This window comes from Phyllostomus hastatus, unplaced genomic scaffold, assembly GCF_019186645.2.
Source record: "Phyllostomus hastatus isolate PE091 unplaced genomic scaffold, TTU_PhHast_1.1 phas_contig_1, whole genome shotgun sequence".
Lineage (NCBI taxonomy): Eukaryota > Metazoa > Chordata > Mammalia > Chiroptera > Phyllostomidae > Phyllostomus > Phyllostomus hastatus.
The window spans coordinates 25,818,982-25,845,339 of NW_025333498.1; the positions used below are offsets into that span (position 1 = coordinate 25,818,982).

At 36.7% G+C, this 26,358-nt stretch overlaps 1 protein-coding gene across 2 annotated transcripts in view; it reads left to right on the top strand.

Moving 5' to 3' along the window:
• Nucleotides 1-3,324: 3,324 nt before the first annotated feature.
• Nucleotides 3,325-26,358, top strand: part of FIGN (fidgetin, microtubule severing factor) — a 117,201-nt gene continuing 94,167 nt past the window's right edge. Inside the window, exons 1-3 of one of the 2 annotated variants that reach the window (XM_045851632.1) lie at nt 3,325-4,199; nt 4,979-5,148; nt 7,010-7,830. In XM_045851632.1, the coding sequence (XP_045707588.1) occupies nt 7,797-7,830 (34 nt within the window). In that variant the 5' untranslated portion in view covers nt 3,325-4,199; nt 4,979-5,148; nt 7,010-7,796. The remainder of the gene's footprint in view (nt 4,200-4,978; nt 5,149-7,009; nt 7,831-26,358) is intronic. The other variant, XM_045852197.1, reaches the window with a different exon arrangement.

The following is a 26,358-nucleotide window of genomic DNA, read 5'->3' on the forward strand; positions in this document are numbered from 1 at the left end:
CTGGTTTTGTTTGGGGGAAGGGGAATAAGGACTTCTCAGTAGTCGTAGTTAAAGTGCAAATGAAGAGTGTTAAAATAAACTTCACTTTTATGGAAACACTTAAAAATATTGTGCCAGTAATTTCCATTATGTAATACCTACTTTATGTGAACAATGTGACAAAAATATCTAGGTCTAATAAATAATGACTAAATTATGGAAGATATTTTTTTGAAACACTGTAGATTAAAAAAAGATATTACTAGTTTAATGTTTTTTTAAAATAGTTAATATTTGAGTGTGAAACTATAAAGTGGTATAATTTAAAGATTAAATTGTATTGTGTTTAGCATTTCATGAAAAACCAAACATTAAGGCTCCCCAAATCTTGTTTCTTTCTTAAAGCATCTCGTCACCCTCATCTATGTTCTTTTCTTAAAAAGAACCTTAATCTTTTTGCTTTGCTTTTCTTCTCCTTTCACATAGGTAAAGCACATCTCTGTGTCTAACCTGGGTCACATTATCTTTAGTTCAATGCAGACAAGCATATGGTCATCTAAAAATCGTATTCGATACAACCTTGCTTATTTCCTTACCCTTCACTTTGGTTGTTTTTGCTCATATGTGCAGAATAAGGACAGGAAAGAGTAGATGAATTCTTCCTCTCTGAATTAGCTTGAGAAGAATACATACACACACTTTTTTAAAAATCAGAATATATTGTGTATTAGAAATGCATTGTATTTGTCTTTTCTACATTAAAAAAATAAAAGAAGTAAGCAATATGATTAATTCAGTAGGAAAAAGTTAGTCCAATAAGTTTTTCATGGAATTAACTATTTCCTTGACTAGCCAATCAACTTTCTTTAAAGACTCAATTTTTTATTTTCATATTACCACAAGTTTCATAAAAATATTTAGAGATAGATATCAATTGCAATCAGAAACACTTCTTTTGAGTAAAAGCTTTAAAACTAGGCATAGATAAATATAGTGACTTTTAAAGTGCTGTTTAATCATGCAAGTTTATTAAAGATGGTTTTATTAAAACAATAAGACCCAGAAAGAGTGTGCTAATTTTGCAGAGAATGAATCTTTTTGAAAAACAAAGTTGAGTTTCATCTTCCTTTGGGAAAAACTAATTGGAGAAATGCAAACTTTTATGTATACTTTATGTATACCTCCCCCTCCCCCCCCAAAAAAAGTTAGAAATAATGGGATGACAAATTCCACTGTGGATCTTATTAGTTATGCAAACCTCATAATGGATGTTTTGTTATGTACCTTGTTTTCTGGGAGTTTATGTGATTTTGGGTGATTTTAAGCTCTACATAAATATATAGTACTCTTTTAAATAGTTTCCCTTTCTTTGACTCTAAAATTAATTATATATATTTGTATGTTAAATGATAGATTCTATAACCTGCATTTCAAATGAATATGTAGGAACTGAAAAAATAGTACTTCTTTATTAATAAATCCCTGCTAATCACACTTCTTCCTGCCCCCATTTAAAAGTAGGGCTTATTTTGTGTGTTACTGGAAATGGATTGTTTTAAGTCAATCATCAAAATACATTGTTTTTAACTCAGTGGATATTCCATTATATGTATTTTATTCAGTATTTTGGTTTACAAGAAGAACTGTAAATTCAATACTATGAATTTAGTGTTAAAGATTGATGAGCTTTGTTTATTTTTTTTAAATGAACAGGGACAGAGCAGGTTTGCTTGAATTGCACAGAACATCTGCTGTGTCTACAGGACTTCTTGTTGTCATTCTTGAAATGGGCAATAATTGGAATTGTAAGATCTTCACGGTTGTTGCTGCTGTTTAATTCATCTGTAGTCAGTCCAACAGTGACCCATAGATATTTTCCTACACTTACATCTTTGTGGTGAAACCCAGTGGATAAGTTTTCATAATATCATTTTCAAAGCTATCTTGTAATATATAACTAAAGAGGCTTCAGTGTTCTCTGCTACATCAGAATAAAGTTCCTCTGTTTTATCTTGAAGTCTGGTTTTTAAAAATGCACAGAAAGGTCAAATCCATTCCAAAGAGAAATCTCATTCCTTAGAAATATTTGGTAAGATTTTGAATCACTTTTCTTTTGTCTTTTAATCCTGTCATCTGCCTGCATTTAACTAAAATAATTTTTCTTTTTCATCTTGTTAGCTAAATGCATCTGTTCAATGGCTAGTTTTTCAAAGGTAAGAAAATCACAACAGGAGAAGGAAATTAATTTCAAAGTGTATATTTGGTGTTTTTAAAATGCTTTTTATTTCATCATGGAGAGACACAATTTAGTCTATTAAATCTACAGCAGAGAAGCAGGGAAAATGTGAGGAGAGTCAGTCCTAAACAAGTACATTTTCTTTCCTAACCTTCAAAGGTAATATTTTCAGCTTGATGTGCTCCTGGACGAATATATAATTTGCCTCTTTCATACTTAGCTTGGTTGAAATACAGAGGACTGGATGTCCACTAGGCCAAAGTATAAACTTACCATTTATGTATTAAAGTCATATTTAATGAAAACGAAGAGAAATTATTACCACACTCACTCTTTCGCATTACAATTCCTAAAGAACTTTGCAGGGCATATTATCTCATAGACATCATGATCAAATGTTATTGTTTGCTTTATTATCTAAGTTGGATGGTTGGCTAGTCTAGAATGAAATAGGTTGAAGGCAGCACTCGAAGCCTAGAAGTCTGAATGAGGTTCCCATTCAAATCATCCTGGTTGTATGGGGTGGGGCGGGGTGATTAGTAAGCCAACTGAGCTTACACTGTATAGTAAGCATCTGGATGCAGCACATTTACATCTAACAAGAGAACCCACAAAACGTGTGTGTTTCTTAAACCTTATGTTCCGAACAAAAGGCTATCTCAGCAACAGACAATCAGCACTGCATTGCTCCCTGGGATGCGAGCAACACACTCAACTGCACATTTCATTCTTCCTTAGCTCCCAGCACTACAAAGCCCCTACTCTCTTCCCACTCCTGGGTCCCAGATTGCTCCCTAGAAGGGGGCTGGGAAAGCAGCCTAACAGCTCTGCCTGCGCACTAGCAGCCCGCACCCGGGGCCCCCAGGCGCTGCGTCCCCTGCTCAAGCCGCCTGGGGGAGGTAGGGAGGGGAGCGAGGGAGCGCGAGAAAGGACCGCACACCTAGACACTTATGATTTTATTTATTCACAGGGAGGCGGGGTAAGAGAACGGGGTTCATTCCGATTTCTCTCCCGAAGTTGCCCATACTTGGCCGATAAAGTCATTTTTTGGCTGGTGCTGGGGGCCCAGGGGAGAGTGTGGGTGAGGTCCCGGCTCTCAGGGGCAGATCTTGTCCTGTGCGCCGAATCCAGAAGGGTGGCTAAGGGTGGAAGGGCAGCAGCTGTAGAGAGGGCCAGAAGCGGGCAGGGAGGGGTCCGCGGGCCAGAGAGCCGCGCAACCCTGTCCTGGGCCCTCCAAGGCTGGCTGGGGAGCGCACAGGCCGGCTGGTCACTCGTGGGAAGGAAAGGCCCCTTCCCCGTAAGGCATTACTCCCCTTTCCCCAGGCTGGGCGGCCTGAGAGTGCAGGCGGAGAGAGCTCCGGGTCCCGCGCTCGTAATCATGACCTCGGGGCCCCCTCCGGCCTGCGTGAGCGCGTCGGCGAGGCTGGGCAGCCTCCGCGGCCAGGGCCGTGTAACATGACCCGAGCGGCCGGCCGGCCACCGCGGCGCGGCCATTGAGCCCTCCCTGCCCATGAATCTCTGGCGCGTCTCTAGCTCTCTCGCCAGCTCGCCTCCTGCTTCCCTTTCTCCCCCTCCAGCTCCGCGGGCTCCGTGCGCCTCTCTGTCGCGGTCCTCCCGCTGCCCGTCTCTCTCCACTGCCCGCCTCTCGCCACCGCCTCCCGTCTTCTCTCCCTCACGGCAGCCTCCGTCTCTTTCTCCCTCTCTCCTTTGAAAACTGATCTTTGGCTCTTAGTGTGAAAGTGATTTGAATTTGGCTCGGTGGCGCTCTGCGCCTGCGCCCAGCCTCTGGCATGCTGGCTCCTTCCAAGCAGCTGTTTTGGGTTTGAAATTCCAACATGGCAGAGGCTGCAGTCCGTCTTCCCTTCAAAAACTTGGAATGATTTCAAATCATAGGCACCTTCACTTAACCCAAGCTTCCATTCATCAGCAAACACATCGGATCGATGCTACGCTAACCTATCGGCTTTTCGCTCCGCGCGTTCAGGTAAGAGGAGCTTCGTAGTTTCCTACCATCTGTTTAAATTTGTTTTTGTTTATGTTTGTTTTATTTTAAAATAATATAAATAAATCCAAGACCTGTAATAAAAAGAGATCTTCGAGTTGTGTCGTAACCATTAAATTTAATTTGCACTCGTTTATATTCTGTACGCCAACCTGCTGTCTAATTTCTCTGTACAAAGTAGCAATGAAACATTATAATGCATATTTTTGCTGCTTAATCATTGAAACAATAGTGTGGGATTAAGAGTTCGCGATGGCAAGAATCTCGTTTTCCGCTATATTGGGCTTACTTATTACTATCTTTTTACTTCAAAAATAAAAAAAAAAAATAAGAAAGCGGAGCCATAGGGTGGGGCTAGACTTTCTTCGGGAACTAACTTCTAAGTAAATAAGAAGTGTAAATAAGGATCTTGCACACACAAAAAGTTGAGGTTAAATTACAATCTCGTGGCTGGAGGGACGTGAAAATGTCAGCAGATCGGTTGCAGAAAAATGTAAGCACATCATCTTGGAGGGGGTACAGCGTGGTGGGCGTATTGTTGGCAAGGAACGGGAGAGAAAGATGTATAATTTAATGGTATATACAATCCACTGATCCTATTACCATCCTCCCCGGAGCTCTTGTTAGTTTCAATGGGAGTGAGTGAAATTGACATGGACTTGCATTCCTGGTCCTGTGCTTTTTTTCCTTTCTTTCTTCTCCTGTGATCTGAGATCCCCTTTTTGTTGATGTTGCTTTCCCCCTTAATTATATGCATGTAGGTTAAATGAATACCTGACGAAAGGGCCCACGTTTCAAGGCAGTGACATTTGATAGCTGAGAGGAAAAGTGGCTTTAATGAAAAGCAACCTTTGGAATTCCTGCTTGTGAGAAATCCAATTCAGCTTTTTGTGCTGCCAGCAAGAAATGATCAGTAGCACCAGTGTTTATGGTATGTCAGTTTTGGAATTTACTTCCTTTGCATCTAAATAGGAAAGAGAAATTAAATAGCATGATCAAACCATTGAAAATTCTGCTTGGGAAGCAAATGCTCATGATACATAATTCTTTTTTAAAAAATATGTATATTTTAACCTGTCCAAATGCTTGTTTATTTTTGCTATCACTTGTTTATATATTTCAGCTTATTACTAGATTACTAGAATCCACTTTTATCGGTTTTAGCTGTAATCCCAAAGTTGCATGTTACTAGTAATGCACTATATAATCGCTGAAGTCAAATGGTATGTAAATTAGTTAAACTCAGTGTGGGGTTTTTTGGGGAGGGGGCAGGGTGGAGAGGGGAGAGGGCGGGAGTGTGGGGAAAGACTGCTTACTAATGAAAGTATATATATGTACACACACAGAACTGGGTGAATTTTTTTTCTCAGTCTATTAGTGCAATGGGACTGTCGGCTCTCTCAATGATTGCACTTTATGGAGTAATCAGTTCTTCTAAGTGTGTGTGGTATTCTTTTGGGGGGAGAGTGAGTTATGAAGGGATATCTTTTACATGAAAATAAAAATATATTTTGATTACTGAAAAGTCCTTAATACCTTGTAAGGAACAGTGGTAGTTATTTTTTTTTCTTTGCTTGCCATTCACTTGTCTGTCAGCGCTTTTTACTTTTAACCTGTGACAGAATTAAATAATCAGACACTGAAATTTACTTTGTTTGAAATCGCTCTTTCCTCTTTCTTTTCAAAAAAAAAAAGGTCAGATAAATGGAGTGAGGGGGTTTTCAATAGCTCTTGTGACCATGCCGTGTGTATACTTTGTGATATTCAATTAAGACTAAGAGGGAGCAACAACAACAAAAAGATGCTAAAAGTATTTTGCATAACCAAAGGATACCATCCACTTTAAACTGTTTCTTTTTTGTTACATCTACTCTACCACCATGCATTCACCCTGAAAAAAGAGAAAGAAGGAAAGGGAGAATATGAAAGAAACAAATAGCAGTGGGGCAAAGCTGCCAGGGGTCTGTAATGTGGCCGTGGTTACTGCTCTCTCATAACACAAATGTGAATACAAGGAAAGAGACTATAGGAGCCGATCTGCGACATACACTTCTGGGTGGACTCTAGTGACTATCGAGCTAAACACACACCACTCTTACATGATAGGAAGGATTTGATTGAATTTTGCATTTGGAACTTGTTGACTTTGAAGCGATCAATAAGAAGACTGTTTATTTTAGATGCACATAATTTGCCCTTAGAAATGTTTTAAGGAGGAGAGAGCACAGCTTTTCTTCCCCCGGAGCTGTTGGAGCGAATGGGATTGCCAGATGGGCGATTTCCCTCTGTGATGTTAAAGCTGTAATATATATTCAGAGCAGATTGGGCTGCTGCCTGTGATGAGGAGGATATTACATTTATAAATTTTAAATTGGAGTTCAGACAATGTGCTGAGAGCAGAAATTGGATGGTTTGACTGTTTACCTCATTGATACTTTAAATGTGATTTCTGGGTAGTAGTAATAATAATAATAATTGCAATAATACATAAAAAACACATTGGTTTAGACAATCAAATAATTCATGACATTTAAGAGCAGATTCATGTGTGCAAATTGCCCCCCACCCAGGCTCTACATACTATTAAGTAATAGTCATATAATTTATTTCCCTGAGTGTTTAAATGCCTGTTGTGCAAATGATGTTCACTCAGGAGCCTTGCTATCTATCATACACTAGAATTCTAGGAGGAAAAGTTTATATATATGTCTATAAAGTAGGTACTTGTGTATATGTATAAAGTAGCATTAATGGTTCCTATTTTGTAATTCTGTTACTCTGATTATTTTTAGATTGTGTCTCAAATGTGTGGCCTAAAGGAACCAGAGCTACAAACCTAAAAGGCTGGAAAGTGGGCAAGTGCTGACACTCTGGCAGCTCTGCTGTTGCAAATTAAAAGTGTGTTGTGGTCAGGAAATGAAAGCTACAATGTCTCTTTTGAACAAGTCGTTTATCAAGAGAAACATCTATCAGGGACTGCCTTGTCACATTGATCCTCTAAAAGTTAGGTCCGAGGTGGAAGCTGCTTTGATGTTTTTGATCCTAAATTTAATACAACAGAAAAAAAGCAAGGATATTTGGACCAGAATAGATTTTTAAAAAATGTTTCCTGGAACCAAGATCTATTTATTAGTATTGTACTATGTGTGAAGTTTTTTGAACACAACAGTTGAAAAGTTGAAGGGGAAACCCCAGCCTTTATAAATGGCTGGTTGTTAAAATATATATTTATAGTATATTCAGCTATGGCTGGCTTCTTGGTTCACATGGACATTTTGAAAATAGATTGCATTAAAGGAAAAATTATCTTGAAAATGTGTTTCGGAGCAATTTGCAGAGATCAGAGCTTTCATTCATTCAAATTTTAGAGTTGCCCTCTTCCTTTCTTCCTCCTCTTTTAATGCTTCATTTCTATTTCCTGTCTTCATTCCATGTGTGACATATTAGCTTTTATTTGGAACATAAGCATTAAGCATTTTTTCTGTAAAAACCATCTCTCCAAAATATGCTTGCTCACATCATGTCTATTGTTCATTAATTGTGCCTGTGGATGGTTATCAGTATAAACTACATGGACTCATGAGGCTTTCAGAACTTCAGATTAAAAATATAGGTAGGTAACAGATTAAATATGCTATATATTCTTGAATACTGAGTATGTTGCACGTGTTATTCAAGTGTTAAAAGATATTATTAAGAAAATGACCAAGTTTAAAAAATGTGGTTTCTTTCTGTGTGTGTGTGTGTGTGTGTGTGTGTGTGTGTGTGTGTCTGTGTGTGTGTGTGTCTGTGAAAGCTGTTAAGAGCAGCCTGTTTCATTTTGGAAGGCAAAAGACATGAGAGGAGTGTTTCTTCTTTGAAATAGAGTTTTTGGATACTTGTCTTACACTGTTGGTGGCTGCTTGCTAGTTCATACGGGTCTATCCACATCTAGGCTGATAGACCACAATGAGTGTGGTGGGAGTTTTGGGAAGTGTAATACTTGCTAATTAATCATGTCTGAAATGAAAGAATCATAGCAGGGTAATAAAGTCTCATTGTTGTTTTCCTGGAAGAAGCTAAGACTTCTGTTTGGAAGCTGTGTGTGTGAGTTGACTTGCTTTTCTCTTTTCTTAAAAAGACAGTTTATTAGGGTCTCTTTGGATTTATTTCAGGAACCATCTTTTTTTAAATTTTTTTGAAAACAGAATAGTTTTCTTTCTCCTCATTGTACCAAATCAGTAAGACTCTTAAAATTGTCTCTGATATCTTCTGAGTGAAAACATAGAATGTTTTTCTCTAGTTATACTAAAGACTCCAGCTGCTAAGTTTCTAGTACCATTTTTTCCATAAATAGAAAATCCTTTTTTTTTCTGTTTTTATTCATGTTAGGCAGGAATTTTGAAAATCTTTTTGTAGGCAAAGTACTTATGACAGACATACAGGAGAGCAGAAATTTCATTAATTACTTTTTGATAGCAGAAGAGTGTGGCCAGAGGGGAGAAAAAAAGTAGGATTTCCAAGAATCTGTAGAGAAAATCTTAAGAAAACTTGAGATTTCTAAGAGAGTTTAAAATATTAACTGCCTGAGAAGATAAATTAATTATATCATCATAGGTAAAATCTTTCTTTTTCCATTGAATTTTGGACTGTTACCTTTTAGAATTTAAGATTTTATTGTCTCTTTAATTTAATCTTTATTGTATTTTTTACATTTAGTCCCCTTCTACCCCTGCCCCCCAGCTATCACCACACTGTTGTTCATGTCCACAAGTCCTTTTTTGCTCAATCCCTCCACCCCCTCACCACCCCCCCAGCTGTCATCCTACTCTCCATCTATGAGACATTCCAAAAGTTTATAGTGTCTGCAACATTTTTCAAAATTTTACCTTAAGGTGAAGATGGCTATGCTAATGATTCCCTCTTTTTGTCTGTTTAGATGCCTTGAATGATTGCCTCATTAAGTAATCAGTTTCATTGGTCCCAAATCAGCAGAATTGCTATGTGTATTTGAAACAATCGCAGGCTCTCGTGTTTTGTACTTTCTAGTTTGTTCCTAGAACCTGGTTTAATGGAAATGTTTGCTGCTTTGCTATTGATCAATATGTTTCTAACTACAGATGTCACATACTACTTTTATAAAGTACCACATTTATTGTTGTAGAGCTAATAAATTTAATTACCAGGAATTTAAATTGATTTATGAATTTTTGATTGGGAAAAATTGTTCTGCAGACATTTGTGTGAAATATTGATGAATGCTACTGATCAATAAGACTTGATTAATCAGCATATATGCTTTTATATCTGGAGTCATTGATAAACCACAATAAATGGCACAGTAAACAATCCATAATTTGTTTTTAATGAAAAAATTAATATAATTGTCACTTTCTTTTGGGATATACAAAAGCTAGTTTTTATTAAAAACAATTAAACTTAGAAGATATTTTTAGAAACTATCTGGAAGACTGCAAATCTAAAAATTATTCCACCTTTGAATTATCTCTTATCTCTCCCTCCCTATCCACACCCGTGGATTCTATCTAAAGTTTTGTCTGTTAAAAATGAAAGACTTTTTTTCCAAGACTGAAAACAAATTCCTGTTTATCAAGCATTTTTTATGGTTGGATTTTATCATTTTATTACTTTTTTTCCTAAACTTGCCTCTTTATTATTAACTCTTCTTTTAGCTTTTGGTAGAAATTGCAAGCATAGGTGCTCTGGCATGATTGTTGATTAGTGATTCTTTTGATGTTTTTGATGGTATTTAAATGGCAATTGTACTTGAGGGATGCTTGCTACAAGGAATGCATATAGTGGAAATAAGGGATAGGCAAGGATAGGGTAAGAATAAATTGCACCGATGAGTTTGAAACAAATCAAGAGCAGGTGGGTATGCTGTTTCCTTAGGGCAGCACCACAGATGCCTGCTCAGGAAGCTCTGCCTCAGCACAGCACATGCATACGGTACCTGTTGAGGATGGTTGTAGCTGAGAGACTGAGGCAGCACAAAAAGATAGGTGATCAGAAACCCTTGAAACATGAGATCTCATATGGCCCTTTCTGTTAATAATATTTACATATTTCATGCAACAAATCTGCTTGTTGTCTTGTTACTTGAATATTGACACTTCACTTAACATTGCATATGGTAGGCTGTCATTTCAGGGTATATTAGAAACAATAAATTCAAAGGAGAATTTTAATCAGACATATTTATGTTAAATATAAATATATTAGATATGTTTATTTATATTTGAGCTCCCGTGATTTTCACAAAGCATAAATAGTATCGCCGCCTCCAATCATTTTTAGAACTGATATATTTTGAGAGTAGAATGATGATTTATTATATGAAAGCCCAAAGTTAAACTTTTTTAAACACTGCAACCCACCTTAAGTATATATGTTTTTATATTAGGAAATCTTTTTTAGAAAGTATTTTTTAAATAATCTTGGAAAATTTTCAGCTTATTAGGATTTTGTTCCTGTTTTTATATCATGGGTAGCTTTTGTTAATCGTTATTAGTGATATATAACTTAAAAGGAAAATTTTTTTACTACAGAATACATCGTGTATAGTAAATATACAATGTTTTCTTTTCCCCAGTATCTTAATGTAGAAAGTAGTTTTATTCAGATTCTTTGTATATAGTTATTCTATTCCACTTGTGGATATATTTCTGACAAGAGAACAGAAACTGAATTTTACTTCACCCACCAGAAGAAAAACATCATATTTTCCCCAATTCAACTAATGTGTGCGTTACGTTAATTGGATGCTTTTTTAAAAAAAAGCAACTAAAAATTGATTAAATGCCATATACGTATGACAGTCAACTCATCTAAGAATGAGTGAGCTCTACTTGCATGCTTTGTTTTGTGAGGAAATATTATTTGTGGAAACAATAACGTTCCAAATAAAATTTTAAAAGTAGTATAATGTAAGGTCATTGATTCCTAGATGTTGCTGTGACCTTTTTGCTATTCTTTTTTTTACCGTCAACACATATTTTCACTTTCACCTAGAACTGGCTGTGTAATTCTGGTGCTTGATGCAAAATTAAAATGTGGGGCACCTTGTTCAAAAAGTAGTAAGAATTTGAGACAGCATCGGTGGGGCATGAAACCAAGTGCAGGGCCCTTCTGTAGGGGGGGACCCTGTGGGCCTACAGAGGACTCAGGGCAGCGAAGCTAGCCCTGCCTTCACGACCCACAAACTTCTATTCAGGGCCTACTTCATGGGAGTCACTGGGTTTCCTACTTAGCGGCAGACTATTCTGCAGTGTGATTCCATGTGCTTCTGCCTAAAGAGACGCTAAAGGCTGTTGAGTAAGAGAATTGATGGGAAAATGGACCTTTAGGTATTTTCTGCTTTTCATATACATGAAGTGATGACTTAAACATTATCTCATGTTGCCTTTTGTTTGGCACGGGCTCCCATATATCACACGAATTTTGCAAAATATTCTTCAAAGAAACTCTGTATCTTGTCATTGTCTGCACACAGGTATCACTTATGTATGTATTCCTCAGGCGCAGGATAATTGGGAAGGGGGGAGCATTTTAGTAAGATTTGTGAGAAGATAAGAAACCGAGAGTTTCTCAGTTGGCATGCACCAACACTGCCACGCTTGTTTTCAAGCACAAGTAAAATAAGTATTTTTAATGTGGAGTCCTAAATTATGTAAAAACAGAAAATCTTGACTACTAAAAAAGAAAACACTACTCTGAGTGTTAGTAAGGGGAAAGGGGCAAACACAAAAATCAGTGTCTTGTTATAACAGTAGCAATAGTGTAGTTGTACAAACGTGGTGACAGATGTGGTACAGGTGAAAAGTAACTCTTCGAATATAAATATAATATAACTTTGCAGTATGTTATATTCGAATTGTGAACTTGGTTTCTGAACTTGGATGGGAATAGCCCTGGTCCCCCTGAGTCATGTAGTCACTCTCTGTGACTACTTTCCCCTTTGCTGTGAACGTTTTGTGTTGACGGATGGACAAAACGATTATGTTGTTGCTTCCCAAGATACTTCTCAATGAGATCAAACTTCATATTGAGATACCTAAAACTAAGTTTTGAAGTCAAACACCTTTTTCAAATCAAAACTGAGATATGATGGAATGTCCAGCAAGTAATGGATCTGAGTGCACTTGAAGTTGCACCATTTATTTTCAAAAGATATTTCTCACATCAGATGACTCTGCCAGGAAGGGAAATATCAAAGACCTCAGAAAAGCAACTATCCATTTATGTAATCCAAGACTGGGGTGAGGATGGGGGGCTTTAAAGATATTTCTGAAGAAGAAAAAATGGAACTTATTTTGAATTACTTGTTAGACTTCATGAAGAAAAATACTATATATGAGACCTCCTAAGAAGAAAAAATTCTTTGCCCTTTGTAAGAACAAGGCATTGCACTCTCAGGCGAAATGCACTTTAATGAAAGAAAGCTTGGAAATAAATATTACACCAGCAACCATTTAATTATAAGTTCACCCCACTGTTTAGGAGCCATTTGCATTAAAGACACTGTAAACTTGAAATATTTTAATAAATAGTTAGCCACAATACAATTTTTAAGTGAATCTTCTTTTTTAAAAAAAATATTGATTTTTAGAGAGCGAGAAAAATATCAATTTGTTGTTCCACTTATTTATGGATTGATTGGTTGATTCTCGGATATGCCTGGACTGGGGATTGAACCCACAACCTTGGCATATCAGGACAATGTAATAACAAACTGAGTACCCAGCCAGGGCCACGATACATAGTTTTCAATGGTTTAATTTTATATAACCTATCTACAAATTCTTTAATATAATTTAAATTGGGATCCTTCTACTTCCACCTTCTATGCTTTAGTATGTTGTATTTTCATGGTAAGTGTTTGGCTTTAAAAAGGATTAAACCTGTAATCTGGGCAAATATGTGACAATATAGTGCACTGGTGTGCCCAAAATAGCTATTTTGTTTCTTTCCTATTCGCTTCTTCTCCCTTTCCATTTCAAACTGAAGTTAAGAATATGAACTCTTTCTCTTACATCATATACCAGAATGATGCTACATTATAAACCTTGAATTAGGTATGATTCACTGATTTTAATCTTACAAGATAATTATTCTAAGTAAAAGGTTCCCTTTGAGATAGAAGACATTTTCATTACCACCCCCATTCTAGATCAAAAACAACTAAATAAACAGTATTATTATTCTTTTAAGCTTAATAAGTCAATACTTTTGAGCTTAAGTATATAGATAAAGAAATGATATGGATAGGGCATTCTTACTGTTTGCAAACTTTTACATGCTTTTGATAAATTTTACTGCTAGGAATTACATGGATCTAAAGGAATCTTTAAAATAGAAATTACATTGTTGATGAACTACATGGAATAAGCTTGTGTCTATGCGCACAGATACATTTCTTGGTGAAGGTATCGATGTCAGGAATGCTTTTGGTATTTTCTTTATGAGTAATTAGGTTAAAGGGGTTAGTTAGAAAATGTATCCTTTCCTGGAAAATGAAAAATTACATTCAAGCAGAAGTAAAAGAGTAGAACATTTTAATGAACTTAAGTACTTAAAAAGATATTTTATGAGTCATTTTTAAAGAATAATACCCAATATGTAACTTGTTAAGAATAATAGCCATTTTTTACTTTTTAAAGCACATCTGTATTAAAACTGACTTTCTGTTCATGAGTCACAAATCTGGAGTCAATTTTAGGCCCAATTTACAAAAGATCTGGGTCTAATCCTCCCCACCCACCCCCATCCTCTGTGGTATCCTAGCCAGTAGTGTTGGTGCAAAGTTCTCCTTTAAAGAAATATTTTCATTTGCATTATTCAGAAGATTAAGCAACATTTTTAAGTGGAATACTGATATGAACCAAATATAGCCACAGGGTCCCCATGTGGGGACCCAGTATCCTTGTCTGACCAACTAGAAGGATAAAAAATACCACCAGCTTTGGAATTTTATATCTCTACATGAACAAGGCTTGTTCCTTCTCTGGGATGATTTTAAATGTACTAAGAATGTACATTTAAGCGATGTGTTTCATAATTGGAAAAATATGCTTTATATAATTTTAAGAGTAGTAATCAACTAGTCATCACTATGAATTTACTTATCAATGTTAAAATAGTATAGCACTAAAGAATCTTATTCAGAAATAGATGCCTAGACTGAGCTAGTGTCTTTCTAGAAAGAAAAATTCAGTATATATGCACAATTCCTTTGGGGATTTTTGTTTAAATAGGGATATGAAATCTCTACCAATAACATATAAGCAGTCAAAGTATCAGGAAAAAATATAGCATTGGAAGTTCTTTATTGTGCTTTGTTCTTTTAATAAGCTCCTCAATAAATGCATATGAGGCATTAATGCTTGTTTTATTTTTATTTTTGTTTTAGCCCCAAAGTAAAAAGGTCCTAAGTGGAAACTGTTTTGTACTGTTTGTTTTAAGAAATAACCAGTGAAAATAGTACAACATGTGGTATAGGTTTGTTTATAATGATGGGCAAAAATCCCCAGTTTTACCCCAATATAATTCTGTTTCCTTGAAATCTACCCTACTGTACTGGAATGCCACTATTACTAAAGGTATCATCTGGGAGTTGTTGCTGATATGTAATTTAATGTACATGTGTATCTAAAATACATATATTTTTATATTTATCAATCATTTCTACCAGTCGAGTGTGCATTTGTCCATGTTCTTCATGCCAGAGGGACAAAGGTTTTCTTCCTATTTTGCTATTTGCAAGCTCATCAAGAACCTTGCTGCCTTATCTATCCTCCCACTGCTGGGATCCACTCTCACCCATACCTGTGTACTGTTTTTAGGGGTTGAATTTTTGTTTTTTAGTATTTACCTGTAGGACTGCTTATTACTTCATCATCTGGAAAATCAAATTTCACTGGAGCCACTGGAATATGATATTTCGATTAGAAGGAGGTAGTTTGCATTAATTAAGAGGGTGTTGAGTTGTGTGGTGGGAGGAAAGTATAGCAACAGTTATTGGCATGGGCAGAAGGTGAAAGCCAGTTTGTGGGAATGGGGAAATAGCTAAAGGAAAAAGAAATTAGGGAAGTTGATGAGGAAAGCTAAGGGTAAGAACTGTTTGCCTGTGACATTGCTAAAAATGATATTGACAATTTAAGAATATATGCACTCCTATATTCGTTTGTAGCATTACTTAAAATAATCAAGATTTGGAAGCAGACCAAGTGAGTATATTAAAAAGATAATAAACAAAACTGGGGTACATTTACACATTGGAATACTACTTGACCATAAAAAGAAGGAAATTTTAGCCTTTGTGACTGCATGGGTGAGCCTGGAGAACATTATGCTGAGTGAAATAAGTTAGTGAGAGAAAGCAAGTGCCACATGATTTCATGCGTATGTGGAATCTCATGAACAAAATGAACAAGCAAAGTAGAGACAGACTCACAGATAGAGAGCAGGCTGAAAGCTGTTGAGGGGTTTGGGAACTGGTAGGCAGTGTGCAGAGATTGAGCACAAAAAAAAAGAGAAAAATCTCAGGGACACAGGCTGCAGTGTGGTGATTGGCTGGAGGGCAGGGGGAGTAGAGTGGAGGAGGGTATGGGGAGATGAAGGATGATGGAAGGGGCCTGACACAATGCAGTCTACAGAGGATGTGCTGTGGAACTGTGCACCCGAAACCTGTATAATTTTGTACCAGTGTCACCCCAGTAAGTTTGACAAAGGGGGAAAATAAATACATCTAAATAAAATTATATGAGAAAACTGATCATTTATTAGGGATTAGTGACTAATACATATTAAATAGCACATAGCACTATAATGTAAACAAAATATATTCTCAGTTTTTTAAGTGGTACATTATATATCAAATCTTGAATATATGGAATTTGCGATGGTACCAGTTAAACCAATTATTCACCCTTCTTCCACTCACAATTTGAAAAAGTATAAAAATATACATGTCTTTAAAGTTGATTCATATTTCTCAGACTCTTTTTCTTCCTTGGCATACTCAATTTGGTTAGGCCACAAATGAAGTTACAGAAGAACATCCTTTGAGGGTTGAGGTATACCATTTTTAAGGTTTCTCTTGGAAAATTATAAGGAGTTCAAGTCATTAAAGTAGATAGATGTATGATTTGATCTGAGCAAAGGTAAACTTTATGTATCTGCTCTGTAAATGCTAGCTGTGTCTAAACAACCAAACAACACATCTTGTCTAGCCCTGTCTCAGACCAGTAAATGGCAGTTTGGGAGATGAACAGCTTCTCTCAAGCTCCCCCAGTGATTCCGATTCATGTTGAGATTAAGAACCACTTCTCTGAACTAAAAATTTATACATGAAATCTTAAACATTTTGGCTGTTTAAAAAAATTCATTCTTCCTGGTTTGAAATCATAAAAAGTAGAGATATCTGTTCAGAATTGAATGTACAAATGACATAGAATAGAGATAGTTCATTATTTGGCTAAAATTCAACTACAGGTTTTGAAGTATCTTGAGAGCATTGCCACCATGCTGGAGGAGTAACTCAGGAAGCTGACAGTGGTGACGGAAGTGTCAGTAGAAGTCAACAGTCTGCCATGTTTGTGACTTTGGTAAGTCACTCAGCCTCTCTGAGCTTCAGCTTACTTTTTTATACAAGGCAAGTCAATCATGTGAATATTAAGATTTTTTCCAGTTTTATATAATTCTCGACTGCTTGGTCATGGACTAGTGAGCTTGAGTAACCTGGAACCTTGCTAGTGACCAGGGGCTGATGGAAAAGATCTTTTGTGTCTGCTTAAGAAATTCCAGAATTTGTCCTGGTAACAACAAAGGAAGCTCAAGGACGATTTGTCTCTTTGTTAAGCCCTTCAGAGGGATGGTAACCATTGATTAAATATGCTTACTAATTGGTTCTAAGCAATGTGTCGGCAATTCTTATATCTTGAGAGTTGATGAGTACTACTCAGCCAGTGCTTTTTCCCAGTAAGTGATATAAATTGACCGACAAGCATGTCAACTTAAGCGATAGGGGAGTTAGGAACTTCAGATCCCTGTCTATCTATCTATATCTGTATCTATATCTATCATCTGTCTTTATTTATATCTATCTATATAGATTAGTATGAAAGTTGGATCTTTGTCAGACCAAAAGCAATCCATGTTATCCATTGTATCTATCACCCGTCTTTGTCCATCTTCTTCTTACACCCTGGAATGCCCTACTCCACCTGTGGAAACGCTCCCGTACTTTGATAGCTGCCTCAAATGTTGCATCATCTATGTAAACTTCCCTGAGCACCCCCAGTGAGAATCCATTTCTTGATATTCCCTAGGCACGTAAAAAATCTCCTTTCAATACTTTGCCATAATTTTTCTCCTACTATGGATTGCTGGGCATTTGCATCTCTCATGTATGAAATTATAAACTCTCCGAGAGCATATCACATTGAATTCACTTTTTAAATTTTTAGTCTCCTTTCTTATATAGTGCAAAACCCGTAATAGGTGTTCAGTAAATATTGGGTGAGTTGAATTGATAAAAATGTAGGAGACTTTCACTTGGTTAATATTTTTATTAATCTTAGTTTTAAAAAGTGGGAAGATACTTTTAAAAGTATTTAAGGAACAATTATATTAAAATTGCATGTTTCATTTAAAAATGAAATTTCTGGCCCTGGCTGGCTCAGTGGATTGAGCGCGGGCTGTGAACCAAAGCATCACAGGTTCGATTCCCAGTCAGGGCACATGCGTGGGTTGAAGGCCGTGGCCCCCAGCAACTGCACATTGATGTCTCTCTCTCTCTCTCTCTCTTTCTCCCTCCCTTCCCTCTCTAAAAATAAATAAATAAAATCTTTAAAAAATAAAATGAAAATGAAATTTCTATATTCTTTATGTAGTTTAATTACCAAAAGACTTTTTAACCTTGAAAAATAGTTTTATGATTACGTACCTGAAAAAAAGAGTTTATAGTTACTTATTCTATTTTTTATGTCTCTGGGTAGGAAAATATTTAAACTATTTTATAAAGACAGAATGTTATAATGATAACTTTAAAAAATAAAAAAAACAGAAATCTATAGTCTATTTTGATTATAGGCAGTAACAAATGGCTTGAAATCAGTAACCTCTCCATTTTTAAATTTCTTCCTTTTTGTGCTTTCTGCCAGAAACGTTTGAAGGTTTATAATCATAAAATACTGGATGAGAGGTCGAAATCAACTTCTTACCAATATAGGGCTGATTGACATTGGTTATTTAGCTTTCGGTTGAACATGGGAAATTGGTGCCTCATAAGGCATGCCTTTATATTTTGTTTTTTCTCCAATAAGTAGGTAGTGTGCAAATATGTGCTGGGCAGTACTCAAAACAGATCTCCCTGGCAACATGATGGTGCTTATAGTTATAAGATGTGAGATGCAAACTAGCTGATCTGCAGTCGATACGATAACTTTTGTTTACTCTGTAGTTTGGGACCATTTTTGGTTACATTTTAGCTGGCATATTTTTGTTCTATATTTAGTGTATGACACTATTAATTTATTTTGTGCTAAATACTGGGCAATAAACAATTTAGTTAGTGTTACACCCAATGACCCTGTCTTCTAATGGTTCAATTGCATTACCAGTTTGGTTTGTGTGCTTGTGGAAGGGTCCGTTTCTTTTTCAGACCTGTCACAAATGGTACAACAAATAGCATTACAAAATTTTCCAAGGGAAATTCAATTTGACCAAATGTTGAAATTGTAATGAGTTAGTCAACAGTATTTTACAAGATTTCTATGTTATATTTGTGTATTTGAACATAACAATAGATGTACCGGAGAACAGTACTTGTTCATAAGGCTGCATGAGAGAACTCAAAAAAAGAAAAAAAAAGCTTTGTTGTAATTCCTTTAAAAACACAAACTGATAACCGTTACTGAAAACTCAGTGTTCTTCCAGTTTGGGCTATTCAGATTTGAAAACTTCTGGATACTGTCTTATCATTTCATTTTGAAATCTAGGTTGATCTCCCATTACATAGAAGAAAATACCTACAGTGCTGACTGTTGAACCTGGACTATTACCAAGACATGCCATTAAAGAAGCTACAGTGGACAAATGTTGCTTAGTTAATTACACACAAACATGATATCTTAACCAAAGAGTTTCAGTAGTAAAGAAGGATAGTACATTGTAGGTACAATAATAAAGGTTGTGAAACTTTATGTTAAAAGTAACAAAAGGATTTTTACAGTTTGACTACAACAACCTATTTAGTTCCTTTGTTAAATCTATGCTTTTGGTGGTTTCCTGGAAACCATTAATAAACTTCAAGCAAGTTAGACTTGCTTAAACATAAATTAAAATCCACAAAGTTGAAAGTAATGACTGTGAATTGTGAAACCTTATGATGGTGACTTGCCAACAACCAAACTAAAGCAAGGAAAGATTAAAAGACGTGGGCTTAAAATTCTACCTGGTTCACCATGAGACATTTTTGGGGTTTTAAACTCAGTTGAAGGTCTGTATACAGATTCTTCACACCTAAAATGTCAGCCATTTTTCCCCCCAGTCCTCTCAGAGAGGAAGAGGAGTGATTGCCTAGAGAGAATAGCAGTGTAAGTTGGTGGCTACACAGTAGGAGCCCTGGTTAAAAGCCATTGGTCAAAGGTTTGTTTTCTTGCCCCCTCTTTTATTTTCTTACCCTCATAAGCATAGTTGACAGCTTTTAGTAATTGAAATTCTCATTAGGTCTAGATGTGGCAATTCGTAAAGAATAGGATGTTTATTTGTCCTCTTGGCTTAAAATCTGAAATGCAACTTAAAATTATTTCAAGGGAATACAGCTGTGTGTGTGCACTTGTGTGTTCAGTAGAGCAACCAGGTCACAGTGTGGACAGTGCTTTCCTTGGGAATGGACCAGTGGCAGCTCTAATCAGACACCATCAAAATGAGCCAATTTAAATCTTGCTCCAGATTCTTAACTAAGTGGCCCAGGAGGTGGGCCAGGAGCTGGAACTTATTTGTTCCTTAGAGATAGGTTTGGCATAGTCTTTAGTTCGAGATCAGTAAACCTCACTTATAGGAAGTTAGTTAAAACTAAAATTAAAAATGGATATTATGGTATTATTCACTCTACAACAGCTTGAATATATTTGTCTTATGTATATGAAGGGAAATTTTTAATGGATTCTTTGGATTAGAATAAGAAAGTAATTGCAAATAAGCCCTTGAAAATTTGCTTGTCTGATAAGGTGGTTTTCTTGGAGTGACTGTCATGCCTCCTTTTAGCACCCAGTCTTTGTCCCAGGCGGAGTTCAGTCACGCACACGTCCTGAAAGAGTGGAGCATCTTTCACAACATTTTGTACACATGAAATCAGATACTAGTTTTTATTGCAGAACCAAGCTTACAAATGTTTCTCTTTAAAGACATTTTTAATAGAAACAGTAAGATATAAATCATTTAAGCAATTACCTGGACATTGTGGAAATGGGGCTCGGCTTGTTCTGGAGCCCCAGATGTTTCCAGATTCCAGTAATAACCCGGTCCAGATATTTACAGCTCAATTTTCTGTGCATGTGTACTTGTCCTCAAATGGCTCCTATTTCCCATTTTCTGTTGGACAACTGGGCCACTTAGAGGTAAAGAAAGTGATTTCAGCTTGGGTGATGACAAACATTAATGGTTATAATAAGTTGCTCCTAGAAACTTTGATCACTTAAAATATATATATAGTGGCTAAACCCAAAAGGATTTTATACTAAGAAATAAAATAAATTATTCAAATGGCATTTTCCTTTATGGATGGGGATGGGGAGAACAACTTCCCTTATCCCTCAAAATTATATTTAGAGATAAAAGTGATTTTTAAATGTATCTTCTGGCACTGGTTTGGGTTATCATGCAGGCTGCTAGTTTTCTTCGCCTCACTACTCTGGTTTTTCTCGTTCTTAGCAGAAACTAAACAAATGGAAAATAATGATTGGTAACCATCTGCTGTACAGAAATTTCACATATAGAAGTTAACTCTATTTTATAAAACAAGACCAAATGAGTGAATTATACTGTTGCCAGTAAATAGCAACATGCAGTAGAGCTGCCTTTGGACAAGGCAGGAGCATAGGGAGTCAGCATTTCATTATGGGAAGTCAGTTTGCTGGGCTGTGGGGCTGAATGTGCCCAGGCATTTAGGGGTGTGATAGCACACATGCGTTCATGTGTCTGTCCTGCATGTGTGAAGAGAATGGCTGTGTCCTCTCTACCTGCTCCTGTGACTCTATTCTTGCCCCCACAATTCCAGTCTAGTGAATCAGAGTAATGCAGATTCAAATAAACCAATCACATCATCTCACATCCATTTATTTGCTTAAAAACAAAGTCAAAATCCATAGTGACGCAGAATGAAGATTTGTAAAGGTACATAAGCTTCAGATCAGAATCATGACTTCCTAAGTGTTACGTATTTATAATGACCGGTGGCTAGCCATTGCTGCGCTAAGTCATTCTCTTACAGTATCCTCTGCCTAAAGCGCACCTTAACTGGAAATCAGATTGAGTATTTGTCTAAAAGATATTGACAGGCAATGATTATTCATAGAGTTGCTATTGAAGTATGGATGCTGTATTGAGGGAAGACATAATGGAATAGACAGAAGTAAGTGGTTACAAAAGAATTTATTCAAACAGACCAGGTAAGGACTGATTTTATAGTTTTCCATATAATCAATCAATCAATAAATCTCTTTTTCTCTCTTCCATCTGTTTACTATATCAATATACTTAGACACTTAAAACATACATATTCTAACTTTTACTTATTTGATACTGGGATTTTTCCGGACAGCATGAGAAGTTGTTTAAAATGGGCAGTATATTGAGTTCAAAGGACCCATACAGTTCATAAATTCTCTGGTGTCTACTGGATTTTTCATCAGGGAGACTTCCAATAAAAATGATCTATTTTAGAAATAATATTGTTTAGTAGGTTGAAATGTGGTGTAATAAAATTAGACCTTCAGTCTTCTAAAGTTACTACTTAGATGGCACCCTTGGGATGGTAAAATGGCTGTATAAGCAGATGAATCAGACAGTTCCACTGATGGGTACATTTGTCAGTCTCTGTAACAGATATAATATATTCTTATATCTGTAATCCTGACACTGTTACATCCAAATGAAATCAACATGAGGTTGTCATCTTTAAGCAAATATGTTAAGTGTTGTCTTTTGTGCTTTAGATTTGAAAGAAAGGGGCCCAAGGGAGGCAGCATCATGCAAATGGAACAAATCCCATTTCTTCTGAGCTGTGCTGTTTTTCCCCTCCATGGCAGCTGGCTGTGTTATCTTTGTGTGTTTCTCTGAGTGCTGACAATTCTTTCAGTGATCTAAGTTAGGGCACATTAGAAAGTGGAAGCAGCTGTCTGTCGCTATACTGAGAGACGTGTTTGCTCTACTGCAAAGATGAAGGACCATGAATCCTTGACACACTCCCCCCTCCCCCCGTACTTTCCAACATGATCAACATTCAGACGCACAGATTGTCTGCTTGGACAGTTTTTTGTTCTGACTGACAGCATCTGGCATAGACAAATTTAAAAATACATAGCATGCCATGCTTGGAATTGGAACATCCCTTCTTTATTAATCTTCTCATTTAAACCATTCATTTACATTTCAAGAAAGGTTACAGCTTGATATGGTTGAAACGTTGATTTTTAAATGAATAACCTTCTAATGAAATGTCTTGAATGAGTACCAAGCAGCTACTGTTCATTAAAAATTACACCCGATTAACACGGCCTTGAAAGCCTGAGAGGAAAAGGATTTCTTATTGTTTTAATCCACAGTGCAATCCAGTGTTTACCTTTCTGCCACAAAGCGAATAGAAATGATGCCTGTACTGGCAACACTCCTGATACTGAACACAACTATGATATCACCCTTAAGCCGGCAAAACACTTGGCCTTGTTTAATCAGCTTTCTTTCCCTTAGAATACCCCCAGAGGTGATAAAAAAATTAAACATCACCAAAATATGCCTCTGTCAAATCCTCCCTTTCTCCATGTCCCACCCCTCCCCCACCCCAAAATACTGTGTCTGTATGTCCAAAGAGGAGGGGGGAAAGAGCTGATACGTGTTTCAGATGGAAAAGTGGTAGAAAACGCTTTTAGATTAAACATTCCCTCTGACCCTAGGATGGTGGATATACATTTATTTGTCCGCATTACTTTAGTAATAAAACATAACAGTGCAAAAATTGCTCTCTTTCTCTGCCTCACATCACCCCGCACACACTCACATTTCTTATCCATTTTTGATTCCATAGCCAACCTTAGCAACATGCTTGTCTAGCATTTATGTAAAAATAATATGAAAATGGGCCATATCAGTCTGTCTGTGGACTTTGAGTCCAGAGGTCGGGGTGGGATGGGGGAAGGAGAATCCTCCTTTTAGCATGCATTTTAGACTTTTCATAGCACTGCAGATTTCAGCTGTAACCACTCAACTGCAAGCATGGCTACAACAGTTCCAAGGGGTGTGCAGGGAGTTGTTGCAGAATTGTAATATTTTTAAAAAGCACTGTTCAAGTGCTAGGTAGTAAATATGTAAAGCAAGCTTGCTGGTTAACTTGGAAAAATTGGCTTCAGAGAAAAGTTCAATTAACAGTTGTAGGCAGAAGAGGTGATGCCTTTCTTCAGCACGTGCAAGAGGTCATTTGCTTTAGGATAAATTTTGACGAATTTCACAGAGAAATAGATGCTGAAATAAAAATGAAAACAGATTACAGCTTCATATCAAAGGCACTTTCACATTCTTGAATATGAAAGGAGAAAATGACATATTTTTATTCCAGGGATTATGTATTTTAAATTTTGCTGATTTGTATGTTGTGAACTTATTTCATTTAAACTGTTCTTTTAAGCAAAATCAACCCTGAAAATTAATGTTGTCCTTGAATCTGAAATTAGTTTATCCCTTTACCTCTCGACCCAGATTTAGGTTCTGGAAATTTAGGGTAGACACTGGTGGTTGTTTTCATTTCATTTCTTTCTTTTTTTTTTTTTTAAGAAGCTAATGGCAGGGAATCAAATCCAAATAGACCTAGTTCCAGCATTTTGATTGCCAGTAAATGTTTTATAATCAACATTTTAAATATAAATTACTTCATTTGTTATTTTCCATTTTGATTTTTCTTTTTAATGACCAGGTTTTAAAGGTAGTGCCAATGTGCATTTGTAAGCAAACTGGGAATGGGTTAGAGTACACTATTCCCTTGTGTAAAAAGCCAGGTTTAGCAGTAATGCTTTTAATCTGGACTTGTAGAGGATTCTGGAGCATCCATAGATCTGCTCCAGTAATTACCATACCCCAAGTGGCACTGAAAGAGACATTTGCCTAAAAACTTGATGTCTTCATTACGCTGTTTACATTTTAATTAGAAACATGAAAATTACTGATTCATACAGACAACTATAGTTTAAGTGGTTTCGTTCACCATCCAATAAATCATAAAAAAAACACACCAACCCACAGTTGGCATAAATAGTTTACTAGGAATCATTCATGGGAATAATGTGTTGGCACTCTAAGCTGCTTAAAATATGTTTTTATTTTACCAGAGGTAGAATTTGCATATAAATTAGAGAATGGCATTTTAAGTTGACAGTCATTTATGCTGAATACCACCCACATGTATATACATATATGGGTGTATGTGTATACTTCTGGGAGTTTGTGGGGTTTTGCAGTATTGTGAATGTGGATATTTACCATGCCTAGGTTATCTGTTTTTAAAATGCATGTCCCTTCTTAAAGTCCATTCAGAAATGTTGTGGGTGTTCTACATATGCATATCCACAAACACATCTTTTTTCTGTGGGACAATATCAACTTGCAGTAGGAAAAATGCTTATTTTTTGTAGGCATATGTCTCAGAAGGAGCTGTGGTGGCACGTGTCCATTCATTTCCTCCTACTCTCCCTGCAATTCTCCCCTAACTTTTGCATGTTCCTGTCAATGCTGCTGCCCCAAAACTGCTCGCACTCTGAGTGGCTGGACTTGGCTGTCACAGTCCATTCTTGAGTCAGCAGCCCATCTATTGCCTGAGTCTTACAACAGTCACTCATCCAATTCTCCCCTCCCCAGGGGACAAGCGTCCTCCTCATCAGCGAGGAGGAATGACCCTTCTGTCTGGCATGCTCAAAATCCCGAATCTCCCCACTTCAGTGTGTGAGTTCAAATCCCCCCTCCTGGAGACAGGGCTGAGACTCCAGCTAATGACTCCGAGATGCAGAGGGTCAGCGTGCTGGTGAGCTGGAGGACTGAGGCATTGTGCGAGCCGAGTTGTACATTTTCTCATAACTGGAGACTCCTCTTCTTCCCCTCCCCTCCCCTTCCAAACCCTTTATTATAGATCAATATGATGCAATAATGAACCAAGAATAGCCACAGCCATTAAAAGCCATTTTTTCTTTTTGTTATCTTTGTTGGAAAGTTATGGCCATGGCAGAAGGAGGCTCTGTATTTATCTTTTGGTTTTAGGTTGAAGCGAGCATACAGTGAGTGAACATTTACATGATCTCACTGTAAAGTCCACATTTTAGGCTTATGTTTATTTTTCGTTTTAGACCCATGGACTATAGGGAAAAATGAATTTTAAAACTATTACCTCGGAAAAGAGGTTACACAGGCATTGTACATGAAATACTATTGCAGTCATTGTTTTAAACTTTCGAATTGTGATTATTATTACATTGACACTTGCTAACTGCATGATGTGATTTCTGGGAAGTAAAGGTTAATTCTCATGAGGTTGCTTCAGATGATAAATTTTGTGCTTCATTTGGTTTGTCTTTTTTAAAGTTCTAGAAAATTGACAAACTTTTAAGATGCAAATTAGTTATTTTCTGTTGTCCACAAAATTTAAGATTTTAATAAAAAGTCACTCAGATCATTTTCATGGAAATTGAGGTAATTGGTCAAGGTCATGGGACCAGGACTTTTAAAAAGAGTTTTTAGTATTTGCATTTACCAGGTAGAGTTCCTAAGGGTAACAGTGAATTCATGGGCATTTGCTCATTGGTTTGCTGTACCTTGCCTCTTTTCTATGGGGGTGGGGGCGGGCAGGGCACTTACTAGGGCTCTGTACTTCCTAGCTGTG